The sequence below is a fragment of the Schistocerca cancellata genome, chromosome 9, assembly GCF_023864275.1.
Source record: "Schistocerca cancellata isolate TAMUIC-IGC-003103 chromosome 9, iqSchCanc2.1, whole genome shotgun sequence".
Classification (NCBI taxonomy): domain Eukaryota; kingdom Metazoa; phylum Arthropoda; class Insecta; order Orthoptera; family Acrididae; genus Schistocerca; species Schistocerca cancellata.
Genome location: NC_064634.1, coordinates 45,599,242 through 45,626,300, shown reverse-complemented (window position 1 = coordinate 45,626,300; position 27,059 = coordinate 45,599,242). Strand labels below are relative to the sequence as shown.

The window sequence follows — 27,059 nt, the reverse complement described above, 5'->3', positions numbered from 1 at the left end:
AAATAGCCTTGCCGTAGTGGTAACACCGGTTCCCGGCAGCTCGCCTACGTTAAGAGCTGTCGCACTGGGCTAGCACTTCGATCGGTGACCATCCGGTCTGCCGAGGGCTGTTAGCAACTGGAGTACACTTAGCTCTTGTGAGGCAAACCGAGGAACTCCTTGATTGAGAAGTGGCGGCTCCTGTCTCGTAAACTGACAAACGGCATGGAGAGCGGTGTGTTGACCGCATGCCCCTCCATATCCGCATCCAGTCACGCCTGTGGCCTGAGGATGACACGGCGACCGGTCGGTGCCGTTGGGTCTTCAAGGTCAGTTCGGGAGGAGTTTAGTTTTTCCTTATTTGATATTAAGTCGTCCAAAGCTTTTTACAACTCCGGTTCTAATATTGGATCCCCTCCCTCTTCTATATCGGGTCCTGTTTCTTCTTCTATCACGTCAGACAACTCTCCCTCTCATAGAGAGGCCTTCAGTATACTCTTTCCATCTGTCCGCTCTCTCCTCTGCATTTAGCAGTTGACTTCCCATTGCACTCTTATAGCTACAGACCTTGCTGTTAATTTCACCGCAGGCTGTTTTGCCTTTTCTATATTCTGAGTCTGTTCTTCCGACAATAAAGTTCTTTTCGATTACTGCACGTTTTTCCCGAAGCTCTTACACATTCATTCCTAGGTGATTTATATTGCTGTATTCCGATATTCCCATAAATAGTTTTGTACTTCCTCCAGTTGTCAATCAGTTGAAGTATTTCTTCTGTTACCCAAGGTTTCTTCGGGTTTACCTACCTTGTATCTACCACTGTTCAGTCATATGTGATTGCCCTTTTTAGAGATGTCCACTCTTCTTCAACTCATTACCTGTTGTGATATCCCTTATCGTAGTAACCACATCATTAGCGAATTTCAAACGCCTCTTGCCATTCTCACGTGCGATTCTCTTCAAATTCAGTCTACTGTTCATTATTACTGAATTCTTTTCTGAGTCAATATCTGCTCCTGGAAATGCTTTACAATCCAGTAACAGGTGTCAGAATCTCTGTCTGACCATGACGTAATTCAGCTAGAAGTGGTTCAAATGGCTCTAAGCACTATGGGACTTAAGATCTGAGGTCATCACTCCCCTAGACTTAGAACTACTTAAACCTAACTAACCTAAGGACATCACACACCTCCATGCGCGAGGCAGGATTCGAACCTGCGACCGTAACAGCAACGCGGTTCCGGACTGAAAGGCCTAGAAGCACCCGAGCACAGTGGCCGACAATTCATCTAGAATCTTCCAGTGTTTGCAGGCATTTTCCAAGTATACTTCCTGCTCTTGTGATTCTTGAACAGAGTATTCGATATTACCATCTAAAATTTATTAGTGGGATTCACTTAGTCTTTCTCATTCCTGTCCCTTAGACTATATTCCATAACTCTTTCTTGTAAATCTTTCTCAACAACAAGATTTTCATCTCCCTTTACATACTGAATTACACGTCCAGTATCTTCATACACTTCCTCTCTCTCTTTATCTTCTGCTTGTGATTTCGGCATGTATATCTGAACTATAGTTGTCGGTGTCAGTTTGCTGTCGATTCTGATGAGAAGAAACCTATGGCTAAACTGTTCGCAGTAACTCACTCTCTGCCCTACCTTCCTATTCATAACGGACCCTACTCCCGTCATACCATGTTCTGCTGCTGTTGATATTATCCTATCTTCGTCTGATTGTTAATCCTTATCTTCTTTCCATTTGATTTCACTGATCCCCACTGCATCAAGATTAAGCCTCTGCATTCCCCTTTACAGATTTTCTAGCTTACCTATCAGGTTCAAACTTCTGACATTCCACGGCTCGATTCGAAGAACATTATCATTATGTTGGTTATTCAGTCTTTTTCTCATGTATTGCAGTTCCCTCTCGAAGATCCGAACGGAGGACTAATCCGGAATCTTTTGCCAATAGAGAGATCATCATAAGAGTTTTTCAGTTACAAGTTACAAGTCCTGTGGATACACATTTTGTGCCTCTAGTGCAGTAGTTTCCGTTGCCTTCTGCATCTTCATACCATTGATCATTTCTTATTCTTCCGCCTTTAGCGGCAGTTTCCACCCCAATGACAAGAGAGTGCCCCAAACCTCTGTCAGCTCCTCCGCCGTCTTTCACAAGGCCGCTGGGTGAGTTCTTATGCCGAAAGTCTTCGAACGCCATTGCTCCTGACGTTTGTTCATAGTTTAAGCTGTGACTTGATTCGGACTAATAACCCATGATGTTTTGATTACTAGTCAATGACCCTATCCCTAGTCCACAGGATCGCCCTAAAACAAGAACTACGAGGTGCGACAATAAAGTAATGAGACTGATGTGAAAAAAAAGTTGCTTACCCTTTTAGTCAAGTTTAGTGTTGTCTCCTCCAAAGTAGTTCCTTTCTGATTGCACACACTTTTTCCAGCGCTTCTGCCACTGATGGTAACATATCTGGAACTCATCTTCTGTAATATCCTCCAAGACCTTCGTCACAGCTTTTTGGACATCTTGTGTTGTTTGAAAATGGTGTCCCTTGACCGCCGTTTTGACTCTTGGAAATAGAAAAAGTCGCACAGATCGATATTTGGTGAATAAGGTGGCTGTGTTAGTACTGAAATTTGTTTTGAGGTTAAAAATTGCTGTACTGACAGAGCAGTATGTGATGGGGCATTATCGTGATGCAGAATCCAATTATCAGTAATGTTGACATGGACAGGAAGAACTCTTTTACGAAGTCTTTCTAAAATTTCTTTGCAGTAATATTGGTTAACTGTTTGTCCTGGAGGCACCCACTCTTTATGAACAATTCCCTTGGAATCCAAGAAGCACACAAGCATGCACGGTCATCCACTGCGGTCTTCATCTTCAACATTCGTTCTGCCTTCACTAAGCATTTTATGCCAACGAAAAACTTGAGCTCTTGACATAACCTCATCTGCAAAAGCCTTCTGAAGCTTACTGTAAGTTGTCGTCGAGTTTTTACCCAATTTAGCACAAAAAGAAACGTCATACCGTTGCGCAATATTATGCGGTTCCATTCCTGTGACGAGACACACAAATACGTGTTAATTTATTACAGCACAACACACAACTGAGCAGTTGCATCGATGTGCCGCTTGGACTAGAAGCAGCTTATAGACCAAGGTCGAAGACATTTTGCCTACGGAAGCCTGCAGGGTTGCCACATCTTGCAAACAAAATCAGTCTCATTACTTTATTGTCGCACCTTGTATATATTGAAATCCAGTTGAGCACCGATGGAGCAGGCACACTTTTATGTCTCAGTCGAATATTAGTTGACTACAAGAGAACGGCAACCAGCTGCTGCAGTTAATGAAACTCCTACCAGGCCGTGAAATAGCTCCTTTCAATTACTGACAGGTATGATGTACCCTATACAGAAGGAGGACTTAGGAGTATTCTCTTTTAAATACAAAAGCAACACTGTAAAGCTTTTGTTAGAAGGTAGATTATGAAATGGCAGTCCTTAGTTTGGCTGCAGATTTATTCTTATAAAATTTTATGTCACCTTACCTGTTAGGGGCGGCATGAAGGCAACATTTCTTTTTCTTATAGCTTTCATAATCTTACATTTACATTAGCAAGTTCTGCATACCCAAATTTATTATTGGTATTAATATTAATATTGCTGATGGTAGTAGTATGTATTATTGGTGCTTAGTACTATCATTCCAAATGACATTAAGTTTGTACTGCTAGTGGCGTTACTATAGCTGTTCCTGCCTTAGATGTATTATGTCCTGACTCTAATAATCTTTTCAGTATTGTTATTCAAGTATTATTGTAATAATTTAAAACACAAAAATGTATTCAGAATGCGTGTCCTACGTCACAGATTGAGCGGCCCCTCCCACCAGAGGTTCGAATCCTCCCTCGGGCATGGGCTGTGTGTGTTGTTCTTAGCATAAGTTAGTTTAAGTAGGGTGTAAGTCTAGGGACCGACGACCTCAGCAGTTTGGTCCCTTAGGGATTCACGCACATATGATTTGAACAATGCGGGTCGTAAGTCGTGCTTGCATAGCCCAGTCTGCGAGGCACTAGCCCGCGAAAGGAAAAGATCTCAGGTTCGACCCCAGGTACGGCACACATTTTTAATCTGCAGAGAAGATTCCTGTTAGATTTCATCTTGGTCAGGCAGAGATTGCGAAATAATATATTAGATTGTAAGGCGTACCGAGGAGCAGATATAGACTCAGATCTCAATTTAGTAATTATGAGGAGTAGGCTGCAGTCTGACGAACTAGTCAGGAAGAATCAGTGCGCAAGGAAGTGTGATGCGGGAGTACTAAGGGATGACGAGATACGCTTGAGTTCTGTGGGACTATAGATAGTGCTATAACGAATAGCTCAGTAGGCATTTCAAGCCGGCCGCGGTGGTCTCGCGGTTCTAGGCGCGCAATCCGGAACCGCGCGACTGCTACGGTCGCAGGTTCGAATCCTGCCTCGGGCATGGATGTGTGTGACGTCGTTAGGTTTAAGTAGTTCTAAGTTCTAGGGGACTGATGACCACAGCTGTTAAGTCCCATAGTGCTCAGAGCCATTTGAACCATTTTTTTAGGCATTTCAGTTGAAGAGGAATGGACATCTCTAAAAAGGGCAATCACAGAACTTTGAAACAGAAACATAAGTAGAACAAAAGCAAACTGGTGCTTTTCATTTATTATAATGTTGTTCTACCAAGAACCGACGGAAGATTCTGTTAATGTGAGATACAAGTCGCTTAGGAATGAAATAAATAGGAAGTGCAGGGAAGCTAAGCCGAAACAGCTACATGAAAAATGTAAAGAAATCTAAAATGAAATGATTGTCGGATAGACTGACTCAGCATATACAAAAGACAAAGCAATCTCTGGTGAAATTAAAAATAAGAGCTGTAGTATTGAGAGTGCCATGGGAATTCCACTGATAGATGCAGAAGAGGGTGGACAGGTGGAAAGAATACTCTGAAGGCCTCTATGAGTGTGAAGACTTGTCTGCTGACGTGGCAGAAGAACAAAAAGGAGTCGAGAGGGAAAAGATAGAGGAACCAGTATAGAGGAACCAGTATTAGAATCAGAATTTAAAAGATATTTTGGCGCCTTAAGATCAAGTAAGACAGAAGGGATAGACAACATTCCATCGTAATTTGTAAAATCATTGGGGAAAGTGACAACAAAACAACTGTTGAAGTTATTGTGTAGAATGTATGTGTCTGGAGATATACCATCAGATTTTCGAAAGAAAAAAAAACGTCATGCACACAATTCCGAAGATAGAGAGAGCCGACAAGTGCGAGAATTATCGCACAATCAGCTTAACAGCTCACGTATCCAAATCGCTGTCAAGAATAATACACACAAGAACGGAAAAGAAAATTGAGTACCTCTTAGATGATGATCAGTTCTGACATTGGCCTTGATAATGGAAACAAAACTGAAGAAAAATCAAGAAAAGTTCGTAGAATATGTCGACCTGGGAAAAGTGTTCGACAGTGTCGAACGGTACAAGATGTTCGAAACTCTGAGAGAGGAGTAAGCTATAGGAAAAGTCGGGTAATGTACAATTTGAGCAAGAATCAAGAGGGAACAAGACCGGAAGACCAAGAGCGAAGTGCTCGGATTAGAAACGGTGTAGGACAGGGATGTAGTCTTTCATCCCTACTGTTCAGTCTGTGCTTAGAAGAAGCAATGACGGCAGTAAAAGAAAGGTTAAAGAGCGAGATAAAAATTCACGCTGAAAGAATCGATGATGACATAGCTATCCCCAGAGAAAGTGCAGAAGAACTACAGTATCTGTTGAATGGAATGGATAGTCTAATGAGTACAGAATAGGGACTGAGAGTAAGTCGAAGAAAGGGTAAGTAGAGAGAAGTAGTAGAAATAGCAATAGCGAGAAACTTAACCTCAGAATTTGGGATCGTGAAGTGGACGAACTTAAGGAGTTCTCTATCTAGGCTATAAAATAATCTGTCATGGACGGAACAAGGAGAACATAAAAGAGAAGTCTACTAGTATCAAAGATAGGCCTTAATTTGACGGAGAAATTGTGGAGAATCTACGTTTGGGCCACAGCATTGTATGACAGGGAAGCACAGATTGTGGGAAAACCGGAAGAGAGGAGAATCGAAGCATTTGAGATGTGGTGTTACCGATTAGTTTGATAATTAGGTGGACTGATAAGGAAAGGAATGAAGAGGTTCTCCACAGAATCGATATGGGAAGGCCGGCTGCTGTGGCCGAGCGGTTCTAGGCGCTTCAGTCCGGAACCGCGCAGCTGCTACGGTCGCAGGTTCGAATCCTTCCTCGGGTATGGATGTGTGTGATGTCCTTAGCTTAGTTAGGTTTACGTACTTCTAAGTCTAGGGGATTGATGACCTCAGATGTTAAGTCCGATAGTGTTTAGAGCCATTTGAACCATTTTTGACATGGAAAGGAAGATATGGAAGACACTGAAAAGAATAAGGGACAAGATGGTAGGACATTTATTAAGACATCAAGGATCACTTACATGGTACTGGATGGAGCTGTAGAGGATAAAAACTGTAGATGGAGACAGAGATTAGAATATATGCAGCACATAATTGAGGACGCTGGTTGCAAGTGCTGCTCTGAGATGAAAAGGTTGGCACAGGAGAAGAATTCGTGGCGAGCGACGTCAAAAAAGAAACAAAACAGACTGCAGTTCCGTACAGAAATGATATAGAAGACAGGCAGAAAATGAGAAGTAAGTGAGACATTTTTGTAGCCTATGTCTGTTGTTATTAAATCTGTATTTTCAGCAAGTATAGAAGGGAACTGAAGAGGTATTTGGTATTTAATTAAAGTGCAGGGAGAAGGAATTAAAAATATGACACTTCCAGGTGACGTTTTAATTTTCATTTCTGAAAAAGAAAAATTTATTGTCGTCGAATATACAGTTAATTCGTAGGAAGTCTTTTTTATGAAGATATTTGTCTGGAGCGTAGCGTCGTACGGAAGTGAAACGTGGACGACAAACATTTCAGACCAGAAGGAAACAGGAGCTTTTGACATATGGTGCTACAAAAAAAATGCTGAAAATAGATAGGTAGATCGAATGGATAATTATGAGGTGCTGAATGGGATTCACCAGAAAAAATGTATGGGACAACTTGACAAAAAGAAATTATAGGTTGTTAGGACACCTCCTGAGACACCAAGGAATCGTCAATTTGATGGAGGGAAGATGATGTTTGATTTGTGGGGCACTCAACTGCGTGGTTATCAGCGGCCGGTGATGGAGGGAAGTGTAGGAGCTAAAACAGGTAGAGCGTGACTACAGTAACCAGGTTCAAGTGGCTGTAAGGTTCCAGCAGTTATGCTAAGATGGGGATGCCTTCGTGGCATAGACTTGCGTCAAACCAGTAATTGGACTGAGGAGCACAACAGCAGCAGCAACAACAACAACAACAGCAACAACAACAACCAACATCTTGAGTTAATGAAACTGCATTATCAAACTCCGAAGAAAAACAGGGAGTGAAGACCGTGACCTTATTAGGATAAACAAGTAAATATTAAAATTACATTACTTTATCCTTCACAGAGAAACCCTTCACAGAGAACCATAAATAATTAGATGCATTAATTGTAATACAGATCTGTGCTGCGGTGTAAGTAAATGACATCTTTAATCAAAAATGAGCATTTGGAGCATTCACTGTAACTCAGGCTCGCCATAAGTCAGCCTCAGCTATAGGTAGACAAAGTGATGCCGTTACAAATTTTAAACAAAGTCGTGAGTTGCCAGTTTGCATACGGCGACCTCAGTGTACATAAACACCACGCACAGGCCGTGCATTCAAGGTGGGTCTGAGTTTACGCAGGAGACATTAGAGCCCCGAAGGAGGAGTAAATGATAAGGAGTTAACAGACTGTGTATCAGATAGAGACTGAAGATTCATTCCGCCCCACGGCGCCCGTGTGGGCTGGAGACGACCACACGCGACCTCCTGTTGATTTGGCGCTCCCGTGCCGTCGTTTGCTGGCGACTGACTGGCGCCAGCGCCGCTGCTACTAACACTGGCGCCACCCGACAGCAGTCCCATAGCTCTCGGCGGCTTTCGTGTGTGTAAATTCCCGCCAGCCGCCCGTACGTCGCCAGTTTATACGAAGCTGCAGTGAACTTCCTCCACGGGCTGCGCTAGTGCCGTGGGTGGTCGATGAGAATCGATAACGTTTACCACGCTAATGTCGGCGTTATTCGTTGTCGGACAAGTACGTGGGAAATATCTTGTCTTTCTCCTGTCTTTTTACAATCCGATTATGGGGCATCAAGCAAGTTTGCTAAGAAACTCACTTTGTAGAAGAAAGCCATGGCTGAATCAATTATACGTTATTGTAAGTAGTTAGAGGAAAAGATGTGTGTGAAGATTTTTGAAGAAGTACGAGCACGCTATCGAAGTTCATTTCCGAAACGATGGCAAGGATGTTATCATCAGGACCTCCTGACAGCGGATCTACATCATCTGCCCGTGCGCTGTTACAAGGGAACCCGTTGAGAGCGAGGTCGCAAGTTCAGTCTTTAGTTAGGCTCGTTTGAAAGTGTTGTGTTGACAATTACGACAGCAAAAAATATTAGCTGGTAATGACTCACAATGTGCATCAGGAGAGCGACAGAAAATGTGTCCGGCAGGTGCGGGGATCAATCTTCTGTGGGGTGTATGTGTCACACTTCACAAAATGGATATCTTCGACGTTCAAGAAATGTTAAAAACAAACCATTAACTTGCACCATGAACAGCGAAAGAAAAATGGCGCGCCACAGTGAACACAAAGTTTTGCACCGCCAAGATGGAAGGTGAACTCCTTGAGAGTACAAATCGTTCAGGACTTTTAGCTAGGTATCCTCTCTTCAAGAATACATACAGAATCATATTGGTGTAACGGGGTGATGAGAACTGATGGAATGTGATGACATGCGACCGAATGCGAGGCTGTGTGTCATGGACCTTATCGCGAAACAGGCTATCCTTCAAGGTGTAGCTACAGATAACGCGATAATATGTTTTATAGGCAAGGAAAACAGAAACATTCAGAGGTTGAATTTGTACAGTTGTTCCATGAGGTATGAATTGCTTTGTCATACATTTTTGCTCCAAATGAGTATGATTTTTATAGGGGGACCAGGAATCAAGCAAAAGTACATTATTTTGACCAGTTATTGGCCAAATGCAGTGCTCATGTCATGTCTTACGCGCATTTTTCCAACCTTGCTTGCTACAGGTATGACGTGAATATTCCCTAATGCTCCTCCAAGATCACACACACGGGATTTTTTCGTATGCATTTCCTCTCCAAATCCCGATTGGTCGGAGATGAAAACAAATTCCTCACTAAACGATGGGATAAATTTGTTTATCTCATCTACGAATTTTCCGACCGATTCGGCAGTTTGCTATGCATCGTGAAGTTGGTTCTTTGTTCGAAATTTCCGTATCTTACCTCTTCCACTTCTGTAGCACTGTTTGAAGTTGTGCAGTCATCCGCTGCTTCCCTTGAAATCATTGTAATCTACGTCGCGCGCAGTTTGATGTGCATTAAGTTGAAGGTCACTATGAAAGACGATTACTGTTAATAAAGTAAAAATTCTACACAGTGGACACCGAATGACAAAAGCTACTCCTTACGTTTGTGATCTAGACTGCCATAAAATGCGAAGGAACTGTTAATCAGAACTCAGGGAGAAGTTGTAGTCTAATTCACAATCGATTTATTGATCTTAAACAAGACAAGACAACAAAATTATTAAAGAAACATCATACAAAAAAATATTTATTTGGCAAAAGCCTTACTAAAATGGGATCTATGGTGGACAAAGTGATCTGCTGGGGACCGACACATGACACTAACCAGAACACTACACGCTCAATCTCACTTCATTTACGTGAGTCCAGATTATGGCATCAAAATACGCCACCACCAAGTATCTTTATTCTACCATACAAAAAAAGGAAAAGTATGGTTCGAAAGAACAGGGTGCTGAGAAATAAATACACTCCTGGAAATTGAAATAAGAACACCGTGAATTCATTGTCCCAGGAAGGGGAAACTTTATTGACACATTCCTGGGGTCAGATACATCACATGATCACACTGACAGAACCACAGGCACATAGACACAGGCAACAGAGCATGCACAATGTCGGCACTAGTACAGTGTATATCCACCTTTCGCAGCAATGCAGGCTGCTATTCTCCCATGGAGACGATCGTAGAGATGCTGGATGTCGTCCTGTGGAACGGCTTGCCATGCCATTTCCACCTGGCGCCTCAGTTGGACCAGCGTTCGTGCTGGACGTGCAGACCGCGTGAGACGACGCTTCATCCAGTCCCAAACATGCTCAATGGGGGACAGATCCGGAGATCTTGCTGGCCAGGGTAGTTGACTTACACCTTCTAGAGCACGTTGGGTGGCACGGGATACATGCGGACGTGCATTGTCCTGTTGGAACAGCAAGTTCCCTTGCCGGTCTAGGAATGGTAGAACGATGGGTTCGATGACGGTTTGGATGTACCGTGCACTATTCAGTGTCCCCTCGACGATCACCAGTGGTGTACGGCCAGTGTAGGAGATCGCTCCCCACACCATGATGCCGGGTGTTGGCCCTGTGTGCCTCGGTCGTATGCAGTCCTGATTGTGGCGCTCACCTGCACGGCGCCAAACACGCATACGACCATCATTGGCACCAAGGCAGAAGCGACTCTCATCGCTGAAGACGACACGTCTCCATTCGTCCCTCCATTCACGCCTGTCGCGACACCACTGGAGGCGGGCTGCACGATGTTGGGGCGTGAGCGGAAGACGGCCTAACGGTGTGCGGGACCGTAGCCCAGCTTCATGGAGACGGTTGCGAATGGTCCTCGCCGATACCCCAGGAGCAACAGTGTCCCTAATTTGCTGGGAAGTGGCGGTGCGGTCCCCTACGGCACTGCGTTGGATCCTAAGGTCTTGGCGTGCATCCGTGCGTCGCTGCGGTCCGGTCCCAGGTCGACGGGCACGTGCACCTTCCGCCGACCACTGGCGACAACATCGATGTACTGTGGAGACCTCACGCCCCACGTGTTGAGCAATTCGGCGGTACGTCCACCCGGCCTCCCGCATGCCCACTATACGCCCTCGCTCAAAGTCCGTCAACTGCACATACGGTTCACGTCTACGCTGTCGCGGCATGCTACCAGTGTTAAAGACTGCGATGGAGCTCCGTATGCCACGGCAAACTGGCTGACACTGACGGCGGCGGTGCACAAATGCTGCGCAGCTAGCGCCATTCGACGGCCAACACCGCGGTTCCTGGTGTGTCCGCTGTGCCGTGCGTGTGATCATTGCTTGTACAGCCCTCTCGCAGTGTCCGGAGCAAGTATGGTGGGTCTGACACACCGTTGTCAATGTGTTCTTTTTTCCATTTCCAGGAGTGTATTATAGCCCTACTTCGCAGCAACGAATACTTTACCATCCTACTGGTCAAGGCGTCACACTACGACGCGTTCGGCGACTGAAGTCATGGACGGCGGCAATCTGTTATTAAATGCGCGTTCCCAAAAAATGCAAGTACGCGGTCTTGCATTCGGTTAATTCAGAACGCAGGTACTTCCCTAAGAGCCCCTGAAACCCCGACGGACTCCAGTGTGCCGGTGGACCCGTTTGCTGACTCCGTGCCACGACTGGGCGTGTCGGAATACGTCAAATGTCTAGACGGCCGACTCAAGACAAAGAAATACACCCACGCGTCACTCGTTGTGACCGTGATGATACAAGCAGTACCTCTGATGGTGCAGAAGGTGACTGGCACAGGCTCTAAGTCGCGCCCTAGCAAAGGACACAAGTTTCACCGTTTAGGTAGAGACCTGCAGTTCTTTACTAGCGAAGCGCCAGTGCAAGAGACTTGTACAAGAGAGTCGATCTCCCTTTCTCTGTGTTTCCTCCTCAGCTCGGTTCCAAAAGCATATTTCTCTTTTTTCACTTCCTCCAATTTTGCACAAGCCAATCACGAGCTGGAGCCCAGCATTCTAAGCCCGGTGAATGGTCTTTCTACTGCAAACCGATTTGTCCAGTCAGAGACTTAAAGTTAATTGGCAGAAAATGGAAAAAAATTCAGCTTCCTGGCCTCTTTCCCAGAAGTTTGCCATGTCTTTTGCTAACACAATACAGGGAGGAAGCACAGCCCTCCATAAAAAGCTTCTTATCTTCCCTCTTGCGTCAATTTCAAAGTTTGCAAAGAACGGCCATAAACTCACATTGACGAAAGATGTTTTGAAACAGAGTCTGCACGTCTGGGCGCCAGTTTTCCTGTCCCACGGACATTTGCAGAACGTTTACATTTCTTTTGGCGGCTTGCTCGCTAACAAGGCCTACAATGCGCTGTCGGCGATTTTTCGGCGCTAGGCCGTATACCTCGACGTCTGGCACCAGAGCTAATGTGATCTGCACAATGCGACCGTGGCACGGGGCCGTCTGGAAATGTCTCTTCATCGTTCTCCAGAAAAAAACGCGCTTTGTCGCCCCATTAATGCCGTGCTTTTATTGCAGTCATTTAAGTTGGCACCCTGTTCCTTTGAACACAGGTAAAGCTTGCCATAGTTCTTTCCCTAGAGCATGCAAACAAGACCATAAACTGCTGCCCACCATTTCATCACAATGTATGAAGTCAAATCGCCGTAGATCGTATTCCCTACACCAAATCAGAAGTGAGAGCGCCCTGCAATTTCTCAACTATCGTGCACATACCACACCACTTTTTGTGATAAGTCCGCCTTGTGTTCCCTAGAATAACCACAGTTTTTCTTCTGCACTGCACAGTCATATTGCTGCAGACTTATTCGAAATCAGTTCATAATTGTTTTTGTACCATGCTGCTGATTATCATGTGCTGTTGTTGTTGTGGTCTTCAGTCGAGAGACTGGTTGGATGCAGCTCTCCATGCTATTCTACCCTGTGCAAGCTTTTCATCTCCCAGTACCTACTGCAACCTACATCCTTCTGAATCTGCTAAGTGTATTTATCTCTTGGGTTCCCTCTACGATTTTGATCCTCCACACTGCCCTCCAGTACTAAATTGGTGACCACTTGATGCCTCAGAACATGTCCTGATTATCATACTGGTACGTAATTACGTTTAGTACCAGCTCCTTGGACAACGATTGTCCTTTAGTAAGTTTCAGTGGAGACAGGATCTGTGGCTCTCTGTCCGACATGGATGGTGAACTACATGGCTCGACAACAGTTTCAATACCACTTTCACCATGTTAGGCTCATATCGTCGTCATTGTACCCGTCATGTGCACCGTCCGCACAGTAGAGCGTATACGAAACCACACATTCCACTAACTCATCTCGCAGGAACTCTAATATTTCATCTGCCACTTCTTTCCCACTCTCTGAAATTCCTTGGGTTCCTTTCTGACGAAATGTCTATTTCAGCAACTGTTGATGTAGATACAATGCAATGTTTGCTTTGTTTATCGTTGCCATTGTCTTGCTTTGTATCAGGACCATTAGCACTGAAGCACTGTTGTGAGTTACTCGTCGACTAAGCAGTTGGCCTACGCTCCGTAGCCACATGCTGTGCTCACAATTGGATACCTCCTGTGCCACCCGCTGTTGCCATTAGCAGCCAATATTGTGGTTGGATGGTAGACAATATGCGGGGCGTCAAATGCCGTTAAGGCCTTTTGCGACCTAGCACTTAAGGGGGTCCTCGTTAGTAATGTTATTGACGACAGCGCTACGCTGTTTCAGCACGTGTCAGTTACTTGACATATAGTCATGTTTGTGAAGTACTGGCGGTCGCAAGATTGTATGTCAAACTGTCGAAGTGGCAAAAACACTCAGTAACTAGCCAGACTGAATTAATATTTATTAGTCACGACATGGTTCTGAAGTTAAATTCTATGTTTAGATAGTTATGTTGGATCCTTAGACTTTAACTCGCAGTTTAATTACCATCTACAGATAATCTCTACCATAACATAAAATTTGTAACACAGGTAGGCTACTTTCGAAGAACTGTTGCATGAATACCAGTAGCTTGGTTCCATTCGTGCTTCACGTATTTATGATGCAGTTCTTATAATCTCATACTTGGCATTTAAAGCACAGAGCTAGCGGTGTACTGCAATATTTTATGTACGTTAGTCTCAGTAACTACGTAACGTTCTCTGGTGTAAGTGTAGGTGGCTGTTTTGTATTCAACAAGTCTTTGGATTAAATAGTGTGATCTTAAGATTGATTCTGCACAAATTTTATGCAAAACTACAGGAATTCGTAGCCATCCTCAATAAAAATCAAATCTTCTGTGTGATTAGGTTGCCATACTTTCCTTCAACCCCCCTAAACTCGGACGTCTGGTGGTACGACGTACTTTGCTAACGTGCCCCCTCTCATTACCTACCTTAAGACGTAGGCTTCCCAACGAAAGTGGGACTCATTTAACCCCACTGTTCCACTTCTTCCGAAACATCCTTTTATAACTGCAGGGGATACTGGTTTTCGACAGCCTTCAGCCACTCAGATTCGCGAGGGAGATCCCAGCGAAGGGGTCGAAATTTCAAGTTTTCTGAACGAGCTGAAGACGAATACGACGACGGGTAATCAACCAGAAGGATTTACCTTCACTGGCAAGGGTTGGTAACAGAGCTCTTGAAGTAAATACGTTTGTCTGTGGATCCAAAAAACGAATGTTAGTACTGCTGCAGATTTAAATTCATTATTCTGAAATAATGAGTTAGATTGTCAATCATTGATGTGACAGCCTTAACTAGTTTGTATAGTCTAATTACCAATTCAATATAGCCCTATTTTTTAAAGAAATTACCCTGTTGAATTGTTTATAATTCCTATGTCGATACACCATAAACCAGTTCAACATTAATTTTAAGGTGTTACAGGTAATAATAGTGTCCGATGCTTTTTATTGTGTTTGTATTCCTGTATTATATGTCTCACGTAAACGACTATGCACATTTTAGACATTCACATTAAACATCGCGATTCTTATTGTTCCCTTTGTTCCCGGTGTCATCTCGTTCGGTAGTGCTCTTTTTTAACAACTTCTCCACGCGTTTCTCTCTGCTATCTCCGTGTACCAGCTGAAATCCACATATGTGTCAGACGGAGCGCGTACACTCCACCAGGTTCCAAATGCTGGTAGATTACGCCCTGAAAGGCAGGGATAAAGTTAAAATGTGTGCAAAACAAGCGAGCGAACCCTCCAGAAATATCGGCTATTTAAGGATATTACTCGCTAACTACCATGCCAAAGCTCTAAGACATATTGCTCGTAAAGCTATCTTTATTTTCAGAGCGTACTTGGTTGCAGAATATAGTGTTCCAGTTCCAAACGCGTCTTAAGAACGTGTACTTTATTGCGTAAGGCAACTGCTTGGAAATAATTTTTCACTTATATTCAAGTCTATACTGATGATTTACATCATTACATCATTAGGACAACTTCAAAAGACCGGAGGCAAACTCTTGCATTGCCCTGTAGTACTCTTTGTATTTCTTTGTAGAGGTTATGTGTGCGCCTTCATTGAATACTTGCATATCGTTTGAACTTAAAGTTGCACGGAACCGCCTCTTTCGCACGCTTCTATGGAACATAACGCTACCACAAAATTCTTTACGATGTTGTAGTGATCTTTTTGGCCGACTTGGTGGAAAATGGTGCACGTGGTAATGGAATTTTGACATAAAAACGGCCTTAGACGGTTAGCTTACGTTAATTTGTTATTTGTCCTTATCCTAAGTGTCGCAAATTAAATTCATATTAATTAAAATATTGTAATGCAGTTAATAACACTCAGTCCGTTTAATTTCTGTATAATTCTTACATCCACATTTGGATAAATCAACAGCAGTTCAAATAATACTGTTGAGTATGGCAGTGATTAGGTGCTTCAACCGTTGGAATGTAATTAACGTATATACACTCCTGGAAATGGAAAAAAGAACACATCGACACCGGTGTGTCAGACCCACCATACTTGCTCCGGACACTGCGAGAGGGCTGTACAAGCAATGATCACACGCACGGCACAGCGGACACACCAGGAACCGCGGTGTTGGCCGTCGAATGGCGCTAGCTGCGCAGCATTTGTGCACCGCCGCCGTCAGTGTCAGCCAGTTTGCCGTGGCATACGGAGCTCCATTGCAGTCTTTAACACTGGTAGCATGCCGCGACAGCGTGGACGTGAACCGTATGTGCAGTTGACGGACTTTGAGCGAGGGCGTAGTGGGCATGCGGGAGGCCGGGTGGACGTACCGCCGAATTGCTCAACACTTGGGGCGTGAGGTCTCCACAGTACATCGATGTTGTCGCCAGTGGTCGGCGGAAGGTGCACGTGCCCGTCGACCTGGGACCGGACCGCAGCGACGCACGGATGCACGCCAAGACCGTAGGATCCTACGCAGTGCCGTAGGGGACCGCACCGCCACTTCCCAGCAAATTAGGGACACTGTTGCTCCTGGGGTATCGGCGAGGACCATTCGCAACCGTCTCCATGAAGCTGGGCTACGGTCCCGCTCACGCCCCAACATCGTGCAGCCCGCCTCCAGTGGTGTCGCGACAGGCGTGAATGGAGGGACGAATGGAGACGTGTCGTCTTCAGCGATGAGAGTCGCTTCTGCCTTGGTGCCAATGATGGTCGTATGCGTGTTTGGCGCCGTGCAGGTGAGCGCCACAATCAGGACTGCATACGACCGAGGCACACAGGGCCAACACCCGGCATCATGGTGTGGGGAGCGATCTCCTACACTGGCCGTACACCACTGGTGATCGTCGAGGGGACACTGAATAGTGCACGGTACATCCAAACCGTCATCGAACCCATCGTTCTACCATTCCTAGACCGGCAATGGAACTTCCTGTTCCAACAGGACAATGCACGTCCGCATGTATCCCGTGCCACCCAACGTGCTCTAGAAGGTGTAAGTCAACTACCCTGGCCAGCAAGATCTCCGGATCTGTCCCCCATTGAGCATGTTTGGGACTGGATGAAGCGTCGTCTCACGCGGTCTGCACGTCCAGCACGAACGCTGGTCCAACTGAGGCGCCAGGTGGAAATGGCATGGCAAGCCGTTCCACAGGACGACATCCAGCATCTCTACGATCGTCTCCATGGGAGAATAGCAGCCTGCATTGCTGCGAAAGGTGGATATACACTGTACTAGTGCCGACATTGTGCATGCTCTGTTGCCTGTGTCTATGTGCCTGTGGTTCTGTCAGTGTGATCATGTGATGTATCTGACCCCAGGAATGTGTCAATAAAGTTTCCCCTTCCTGGGACAATGAATTCACGGTGTTCTTATTTCAATTTCCAGGAGGGTATTAACTGCTTTTATTTCCACATGAATCATCCAGTTTGGACCACGGGTAAACTGATAATTACTCTGCACAAAACTAGTTTATACCTTAATCTGAAGTGTTTTGAAATACAATGACCCGGCTATTGTATTAACAGTAATGTCCAAGTCCCTTTCATGGTTGCTAGTTATAAATGATATTGAGACAACAGGAAGGATGACTAGTTGGCTTTTACTGTGGCCAATTAGTTCACTTCATTACAAGCCATCATCTGTGCTTCATGATATGCGTGGGAATATAAAGGGGGGAGGGGGGAGGAGGGACCTTGCAGAGCAACCATGGGGCCACGGAATATCACGATGTGGCTGTCCAAATCATCATCGAACCCTCGCCATGATTCACTCGGCCAGCAGTTGGAACCACTGTGTAACAAAATTCATCCGACCCAATGGCTTTCTTCCATTACTCCGTAGTCCAGGTTTCATCACTTCACAGCCACATTTTCATGTTACGGTAATTTACAATACTGATGAGTGTTTATAGAATTCCATTTCACCCTGCAATTGTCTGAATCTGGTGCTCCCTTCGTGTTTTTTGGTGCTGACAGGGTTCACCAACGGGACATTCAGTTCTGTACTGACTTTTGCAGCTGTCGTCACAGTCTCCTTCATCTGTCACGACCACTCAGACACGCTTTAGTCCGCGCTGTGAGTTAACGGCTGAAGTTTTTCTGCTTTGGTATGCGGTATAAATCTTTGTTATGCTATCTCTTGAGACACGAAACACTTCGGCTACCTTGGTGACGGAAGCATCCACCATACGAGCACAAGGTTCAAATTCACTCAGCTCATACATAATGCACTCACGCCTACACAGAACATTGTTCTGACCGCGAGTAACGCTTGCATAGTATTGAGGACATTACACATGTGCCGTTCGTGGTCAAAGTACAACAGTGTAACCTGCAGGCTTAGATAGCATCTGCATTTATATTAAAGCATGCATTTATCACGGTGTTTCTGAATTTTTATACAACCTCTGTAAATGATACCCTTGGGAAGAGAGGGACGGGGGCTAGCATGTAGACTGTAGCTGGGTCAGACTGTACCAGGTATCTAACTGACTACTGACTGAGGCCGGCCGGTGTGGCCGAGCGGTTCTAGGCGCTTCAGTCTGGAACCGCGCGACCGCTACGGGCATAGATGTGCGTGATGTCCTTAGGTTAGTTAGGTTTCAGTAGTTCTGAGTTGTAGGGGACTGATGACCTCAGATGTTAAGTCCCATAGCGCTTGGAGCCATTTTGAACCAGTACTGACTGAACATTGTTATTAATCTCAGAACTAAAGTATTGAGTGACCCTCTATCAGAAGTCAAAAGTGTCTCATCAGGTATACTGGCAGTAACAAAATACCCTAAGCAGTTTGTTTATGCGCATTAATCCGCAGCTTATGGAACAATTCGCTTTATGTGTGTCAGACTTTTGCTCCATCAGCTGGTTTCTCATCCCATCACTCGAGATATTTACTAACAACTTTCAATGTCGTCGAGTGACGCACTTTTCTCTCTGGCTAGAACTACATTGAGCCAAGAAATGTTCTCTCTAAAAATATTTGTGAATAATTTATAATTAGCTCATAACTCTCTCATAATCCACAACTCAGTGCTCTGTCCGTTGGCGTAATTTTATGTTGTATGGACGGAGTATTAGCTCTTCCATTGTATACTGCTTGGGAACTGTTGCCCAACAACGAACTTGAGGCACCCACTAAATCAGAACACTTGGGGGCTCGTGGATCGATATTACCTCCTCCTTTTCAAGGGCCTCTCCTTGTACAGACCTATTGTAACACTCGTCACCTTACTCATCCCGTTTTCACTCTCACAGAGTTAGCATAGCGATTCGCCCTCCATAATCATATGTAAATCGCAGCATGTACTTACATATTGACATCAATAATACCAAAAAGCAACTATTTTGCTCCACTTTACGATGCGCAGTGAAAATGAAGCTTGTAACATGCCCCTACGTATTACGTAACGTACAACAAGTTGTTTTCTTTACTTGCAGGTGGGAATCTTGAATTCGTCGCACAACGAACGAGGTCAGGACTGGCCCGACCTGGAGCTGCTGTTCGCTGGAGGCTCCACCAACGTGGACGAGGGCGGCCTCAAAATGGCGCACGACCTCTCTGACGAGGTCTACGACAAGGTGTACCGCCCCATCAAGGGCCAGACGTCCTGGACCATCTTCCCCATAGGTACGTTTCTCAGGCCCGGGTCACTACCACTAAACCAGAGACACAAACTCGGGACTTCTAATTCCGTCAATCTGAAACTTTTTAAATCAATTACATTACTGGCCATTAAAATTGCTACACCAAGAAGATGACGTGCTACAGATGCGAAATTTAACCAACAGGAAGAAGATGCTGTGATATGCAAATCATTAGCTTTTCAGAGCATTCACACAAGGTTGGCGCCGGTGGCGACACCTACAACGTGCTGACATGACGAAAGTTTCCAACCGAATTGTCATACGCAAACAGCAGTAGACTGGCGTTGCCTGGTCAAAAGTTGTTGTGATGCTTCGTGTAAGGAGGAGAAATGCGTACCATCACCTTTCCGACTTTGATAAAGGTCGGATTGTAGCCTATCGCGATTGCGGTTTATCGTATCGCGACATTGCTGCTCGCGTTGATCGAGATCCAATGACTGTTAGCAGAATATGGAATTGGTGGGTTCAGGAGGGTAACACGGAACGCCGTGCTGGATCCCAGCGGTCTCGTATTACTAATACTCCAGATGACAGGCATCTTATCGCATGGCTGTAACGTATCGTGCAGCCCAGTCTCGATTCCTGAGTCAACAGATGGGGACGTTTGCAAGACAACAACCATCTGCACGAACAGTTCGGCGACGTTTGCAGCAGCATGGACTATCAGCTCGGAGACCACGGCTGTGGTTACCCTTGACGCTACATCACAGACAGGAGCGCCTGCGATGGTGTACTCACCGATGAACCTGGGTGCACGAATGGCAAAACGTCATTTTTTCCGATGAATCCAGGTTCTGCTTACAGCATCATGATGGTCGCATCCGTGTTTGGCGACATCGCGGTGAACGGACAGTGGAAGCGTGCGTTCGTCATCGCCGTACTGGCGTATCACCCGGCGTGATGGTATGGGGTGCCATTGGTTACACGTCTCCGTCACCGCTTGTTCGTATTGACAATACTTTGATCAGTGGACGTTACATTTCAGATGTGTTACGACCCCTGGCTCTACCCTTCATTCGATCCCTGCTAAACCTTACATTTCAGCAGGATAATGCACGACCGCATGTTGCAGGTCCTGTACGGGCCTTTCTGGATACAGAAAGCACATTCTTTAGATCTCTCACCAATTGAAAACGTCTCGTCAATGGTGGGCAAGCAACTGGCTCGTCACAATACGCCAGTCAGTACTCTTGATGAACTGTGGTATCGTGTTGAAGCTGCATGGGCAGCTGTACCATTACACGCCATCCAAGCTCTGTTTGACTCAATGCCCAGGCGTATCAAGGCCGTTATTACGCGAGAGGTGGTTGTTCTGGGTAGTGATATCTGAGGTTTTTTGCACCCAAATTGCGTGAAAATGTAATCACATGTCAGTGCTAGAATAATATATTTGTCCAATGAATACCCGTTTATCATCTGCATTTCTCCTTGGTGTAGCAATTTTAATGTGTAGTAGTGTATTAATTTCTGGCACTGAGTTTGCACCATAAGACAGCAAGTTTTTGTTTCATTCAAATAGTAAGAAAGAAAATCTCATAGCCATAACAATAGGCAACTCACGAGATCGTTATGTAACAGAAATAAATAATAGGATTGTTTCTGACATTATTGCTTAAAAGATTCTTAATGTCACCTTTTGTAACGAGAGCCAGCCGGAGTGGCCAAGCGGTTCTAGGCGCTACAGTCTAGAACGGCGCGAACGCTGCGGTCATAGGTTCGAATTCTGCTTCGGGCATGGATGTGTGTGATGTCCTTAGGTTAGTGAGGTTTAAGTAGTTCTAAGTTCTAGGGGACTGATGGCCTCTGAAGTTAAGTCCCACAGTACTCAGAGCCATTTGAACCATTCCTTGTAGCGAGAGGACGAGCGTATAACTTGTGTTAGTATTACGTGTCCGAGAGGTGTAAGCAATAAAGAGGCTGTGTTCTTGTGTAGGATGCCACTGACTGAAATCACAGTCTATCAAAACAGATTTAGATTTTCTGTATTTTTTCCCTACTTGAATAGATGTATATATCCAGGTATTAGCCTTCATAAACCCGTCGTTCTATTCCGAAACACATCCTGCTCCGTCTAGTATAGTCAGTGATGACGAGTTGTTAGAGATGAACCTTCCTTTCTTGTGCCCTGTCACGAACGTTCAAAAATTTTTTTTTCCATTTAACATATCAAGCATTATTTTCATTAGGTGATAATTGTCTCCTAATGTCTACGTGGATTATTGCAAATGGTGTTGCGAAGTAATGTTGATAGTCTAGTCCTGTTGCCACAAGTATTATGATTATCAACATAGCAGCTTTTGTGACGTTATCCCCTGTCTCTCAATGACTTATTTGCTGGAAGGGTTTCTTAAAGGGGCGAAATTAATTATTAGCTGACAAGATAAGTGATTTTGCATATTCAACAGTCGCGACATGAAAGCAACTGGTGGACAATCTCTTTACATAGCACGACACTGTGCACCTCATTAAAATTCTCTTGCTTTAACTGAAACATTACCTTATTAAAATCCATCACCAGAACGTTTTCATTTAACTGGCATTGCATCATGCCAGTAAAAAGGTTGCCCGGAGTCATTGTTCGAAAGCCGTAATCGGCCAGACCCACGAAGTTCTCACAATAAAATGTTACGTACAGCAAGCGAAATTCTATTGTAAAGCGGTTAAAAAAAACAACACGGATAGCGTTCCGCCGTCCGCTCCCGAACAATCCGCCGCCAGCCTTTCCTGCTTTTTTTTTTACTGAAACACATTTAAAAGATAAAATACAAACTCATTAATCGATATTGAGAGAGGATGGTTGCCGTCGTAAAATAATGAAATCGGCTGATTATGGTGACATAGATAATCATTAAGCCAGCAAAGTTCACTCAACTCAACTTAGATCTGTTCAGTACAAGCTACAGTCAGGGGAAGACAAAATAGAAAGTGCTCTTAGTGACGTTTTATATTCTCTATTTCTATTCATTTATTGGTTTATTTTGCTGGCGTCTATGTTTTATCTTCAAAATGTAAACGTGTATTAATAGTTCTGTTGAGATTAGAATACGGTGTTCTTTCTTACTTATCTTACAGTTCTGCAAGGTCCTACCAGCGTAAATGTTCATTGAATTACAAAAGTGCTTATTGACTGATTTATAGATAATGGCGCATTTTTTCAGATGTGTTTGGTGGTACTTTATCTTTTAAAATAGATCAATACGGACATCAGTTAGATAATAAGAAGATACGTTTTACTTTCTTGGATGTTCAGCGATATTTAGTTCATTTACTTGTGCCTTTAGTTAGTCACTTGTGGATGAAACATGTGTGCACGCTCACAAGGACAAGGAGAAATTTTTGCGCGGGATATACTTGGGACTGATGTCTACGAAACATTGTTTGATCATGTTCGTCCACGTTGCGCAATAACGTAGCTAAATTGTCAACGTTACTTATGAAGCAGAATTTTTATACGATAGATTGCAAGGAGCGTTTGCTTAAAATAGATCATCTGGATTACAGTGTCACCGATTTATTTTTTGTTTTGAATAAACCTCAAACTGACCATAAATTTTAGAGAGTATGTTCTTCTATTTTCAAAAAAGAAAATAGATCGTTAAATTCACTATGATCGTACTTTTCTTGGATCCATGTGAAGGAAACGTCGGAAATGTAACCACAGACGAAAACTTCGTGAGTCCAGTGTATTTCGGAAAAGTATCGAAAAAAAGGTGTGTGAATCAGCCGCCTCTTTTAGATATTTCAGAAGAAAGACTACGATTAATTCTATTTGAAGAACTAACTGCAAAAGTCAGTGTTTCCAAAAGAGTCACTGTTTCCAAAAGTGTCACTGGTATTTACAATTTAAGTTACTGAGCACTCTAAGCGTTATTATTGCAGTCTCGTCGAATGTCGTAATCTTGTTGAGAATTCGAATCAAGAAGAACTGCCATCATGAGTAACGTAGAAGTGGATATCGATGTAGCAAAGCAGCTTATATCACTTATAGGCATGATCTCCGGTCCAGATTTTATACCGATCAGGTTCGTTTCAGAATATGCTAATACAATAGTCGCGTATAGTAATCATATGCAACCGCTCTCTCGTCGCAAGATCCGTATCTAAAGAAGGGAAAGCTACACAAGTCACATCGATACCAAAGAAAGGAATTAGGAGTAATCTGCTGAGTTAAAGACCCACATAGCTAACGACTATTTACAGTAAGATCTTGGAACATACATAGTGTTCGAGCATTATGAGTTATCTCGAAGGAAACTATTGTTGGCAAACAGCCAACACATATTCAGAAAATATTGTTCTTGTTAAATACAACTAGCTCTTTAATCTCACGAAATAATGGAATGAATGAATGATCGCAAGGCACTGTAATGATTGCTGTAGATAGGTGATTTGAAATTGATCACTATTTTTAGATTTCCAGAACTTTTGACATAGTTTCGTCTCAGTTGTGAGACTGCATTCGTGATCTCGTGTCAGCAATGCCGAAGTTCGTAGTAACTGATGCAAAGTCATCCAGTAAAACAGTATTAATATCTGGCGTTCCCGGAGGAAGCGTTATAGGCTCTCTGCTATTCCTGATCTACATAAACGATTCAGGAGACAATGTAAGTAGCCCTCTTAGATTGTTTGCAGAGGATGCTGTCGTTTACCGTCATATAAAGTAATTCAGATGATGATAACAAATTGCAAAACAATTTACACAGGATATATGTATGGTGCGAAAAGTGGTAGCTGACTCTAAATATTGAAAAGTATGAAGTCATCCCTGTTGTTGTTGTGGTATTCAGTCCAGAGACTTTTTTGATGCAGCTCTCCATGCTACTCTATCCTGTGCATGATTCTTCATCTCCCAGTACCTACTGCAACCTACATCCTTCTGAATCTGCTTGGTGTATTCATCTCTTGGTCTCCCTCTGCGATTTTTACCCTCCACTCTGCCCTCCAGTACTAAATTCGTGATCCATTGATGCCTCAGAACATGTCCTACCAATCGATTCCGTCTTCTAGTCAAGTTGTGCCACAAATTTCTCTTCTGCCCAATTCTATTCAGTATCTCCTCATTAGTTATGTGATCTACCCATCTGATCCTCAGCATTCTTCTGTAGCACCACATTTCGAAAGCTTCTATTCTCTTCTTGTCCAAACTACTTATCGTCCATGTTTCACTTCTATACGTGGCTACACCCCATACAAATACTTTCAGAAACGACTTCCTGACACTTAAAGCTATACTCGATGTTAACAAATTTCTCTTCTTCAGAAACGCTTTCCTTGCCATTGCCAGTCTACATTTTATATCCTGTCTACTTCGACCATCACAGTTATTTTGCTCCCCAAATAGCAAAACTCATTTACTACTTTAAGTGTCTCATTTCCTAATCTAATTCCCTCAGCATCAGCCTACTTAGTTCGAATACATGCTATTATCCTCGTTTTGCTTTTGTTGATGTTCATATTATATCCTCCCTTCATTCCGTTCAACTGCTGTACCAGGTCCTTTGCTGTTTCTGACAGAGTTACAATGTCATCGGCGAGCCTCAAAGTTTTTATTTCGTCTCCATGCATTTTAATTCCTACTCAGAATTTTTTCTTTTGTTTCCTTTACTGCTTGCTCAATACACAGATTGAATAACATTGGGGACAGGCTACAACCCTGTCTCACCCCCTTCCCAACCACTGCTTCCCTTTCATGCCCCTCGAGTACTAAATGGAATCCGCTATATTTCAGTTACACGATAAATCACGGAAATGTAAAGGCTGTAAATACAATTAAATACTTGGGAATTACAATTAGGAATTACATAAACTGGAACGATCACATAGATAATGTTGTTGTTCAAGCAAACCAAAGATTGCTATTTATTGGCAACACACGTAGAAAATGCAACAGGACTACTAAACAGACTGCTTACACTACGCTTGTTCGTCCTCTTCTACACTATTTCTGTGCCTTGAGGGATCCGCATGAGATAGGATCGACGGAGGACATGATAAAAGTTAAAAGAAGGGCTGCTCGTTTTGTTCTGTCTCGAAATAGGGAAGAGAGTGCCACCTGTATGATATTAAAATTCGGTTGACAATCGTTAAAACAAAGGCGTTTTTCGTTGCAGCAGGAACTTCTCGTGAAGTTTCAGTCAACAATTTTCTCCTCAGAGTGTGAAAATATTTTTTTGGCGTCCACCTGCATGGGAGGAATTATCATAGTAAAATAAGAGAAATCAGAGCTTACACAGACTGATTTAAGTATTCATTTTTCCCGCGCGCTGTTCGAGAGTGGAACGGTAGAGAAATAGCTTGAAGGTGGTTCGATGAACACTCTGCCAGGCGTTTAATTGTGAACTGCAGAGTAATCATGTAGATGTAGATGCAGATGGGATTTGTCGGCAGCAGTAGTAGTCCAGAACTGCTTCATTTCCAAAGTTTGCGACGACTCACTGATATTGTGTAGTGCTATAAACAGTTGTCGAAGTTTTCTTCTCTGCCCACTGCAACCCATGAATGTCAGCTTTGCGAGAAAGTAATATGCTGTTAACTCGCGCCTCGTAAAATGCTCACGAGAGCAGTCTACCCTTTACAATCAAGCCTCGCGGCTCAAATCTGCTGTCGTAAGCTTGCAGTGGCCGAAGTCTCTCTGCGTCAAGCGCGCACCCGCTTAGCCAAGTTTCAGGGTCATTGTTAGGAAGACACAGTAGTTCTAAATTTTTACAGTTCTGTTCGTTGAATCGCATCCTAGAGATCACAATAGCTATACATTGACATTATAAGCCTAGAATTTTTGACTTAAGTACCCATAATAAAAACGCACAGGAAACGATAAATCTATGTTACTTTCATGTTCGAATTTTAAGCTCTGTTCCCGTGCTTGCAGAAAAATAATAATGGATTAAAGATAAGTCCGCCTTTTCCACAGTTACACAATTATTGCTTTGCTTTTATTCCCAAAGATTCTTCACCACATCCGTGGCGTCTTCAGTCAGCTTTTTCACTTATTTTTCCTGAAATACATAAAGACAGACTCTATTTAGGGTTATTAAAATAACATATGCACTTCACGTTTTATTTACATTGTGTGTGTTCCATGTCTACAATTCGAAATCAGACACAGTTCTAAATTAATATACCATCTCATCTGCAAACAAAATTTTCGTGTAGACACATATTCTTTAAAATACATATTCCGGTAAATCGTGACATATGTCTCTTTTTAGCCTTGTCATTGCTGTAGTTAGCTTTCCTGTATTGTGGCTGGTTTTTATTTGCCAGCCAAAACGTTTTTTTGTTGTTGTTTGTGCGTTTAGAATGACAAGTGGATATAGGTAAAAAAAATTGTGGGGCTTTGGTATGACGAGCTGTTTGGTGTGCTTTATTATTCATGGATTATGTTTCGTATTTTAAAAGCGTGCACTCACGTTTTCTCCTGTTCATTGGGGGATTCAGCGCCTTGTTGTGTTGTTG

At 43.7% G+C, this 27,059-nt stretch overlaps 1 protein-coding gene across 1 annotated transcript in view; it reads left to right on the top strand.

The window, feature by feature from the left end:
* Positions 1 to 27,059, top strand: part of LOC126100784 (glucose dehydrogenase [FAD, quinone]-like) — a 182,753-nt gene that overhangs the window by 143,944 nt on the left and 11,750 nt on the right. Inside the window, exon 5 of the mRNA XM_049911405.1 lies at positions 19,398 to 19,587. Coding sequence (XP_049767362.1) covers positions 19,398 to 19,587 — 190 coding nt within the window. The remainder of the gene's footprint in view (positions 1 to 19,397; positions 19,588 to 27,059) is intronic.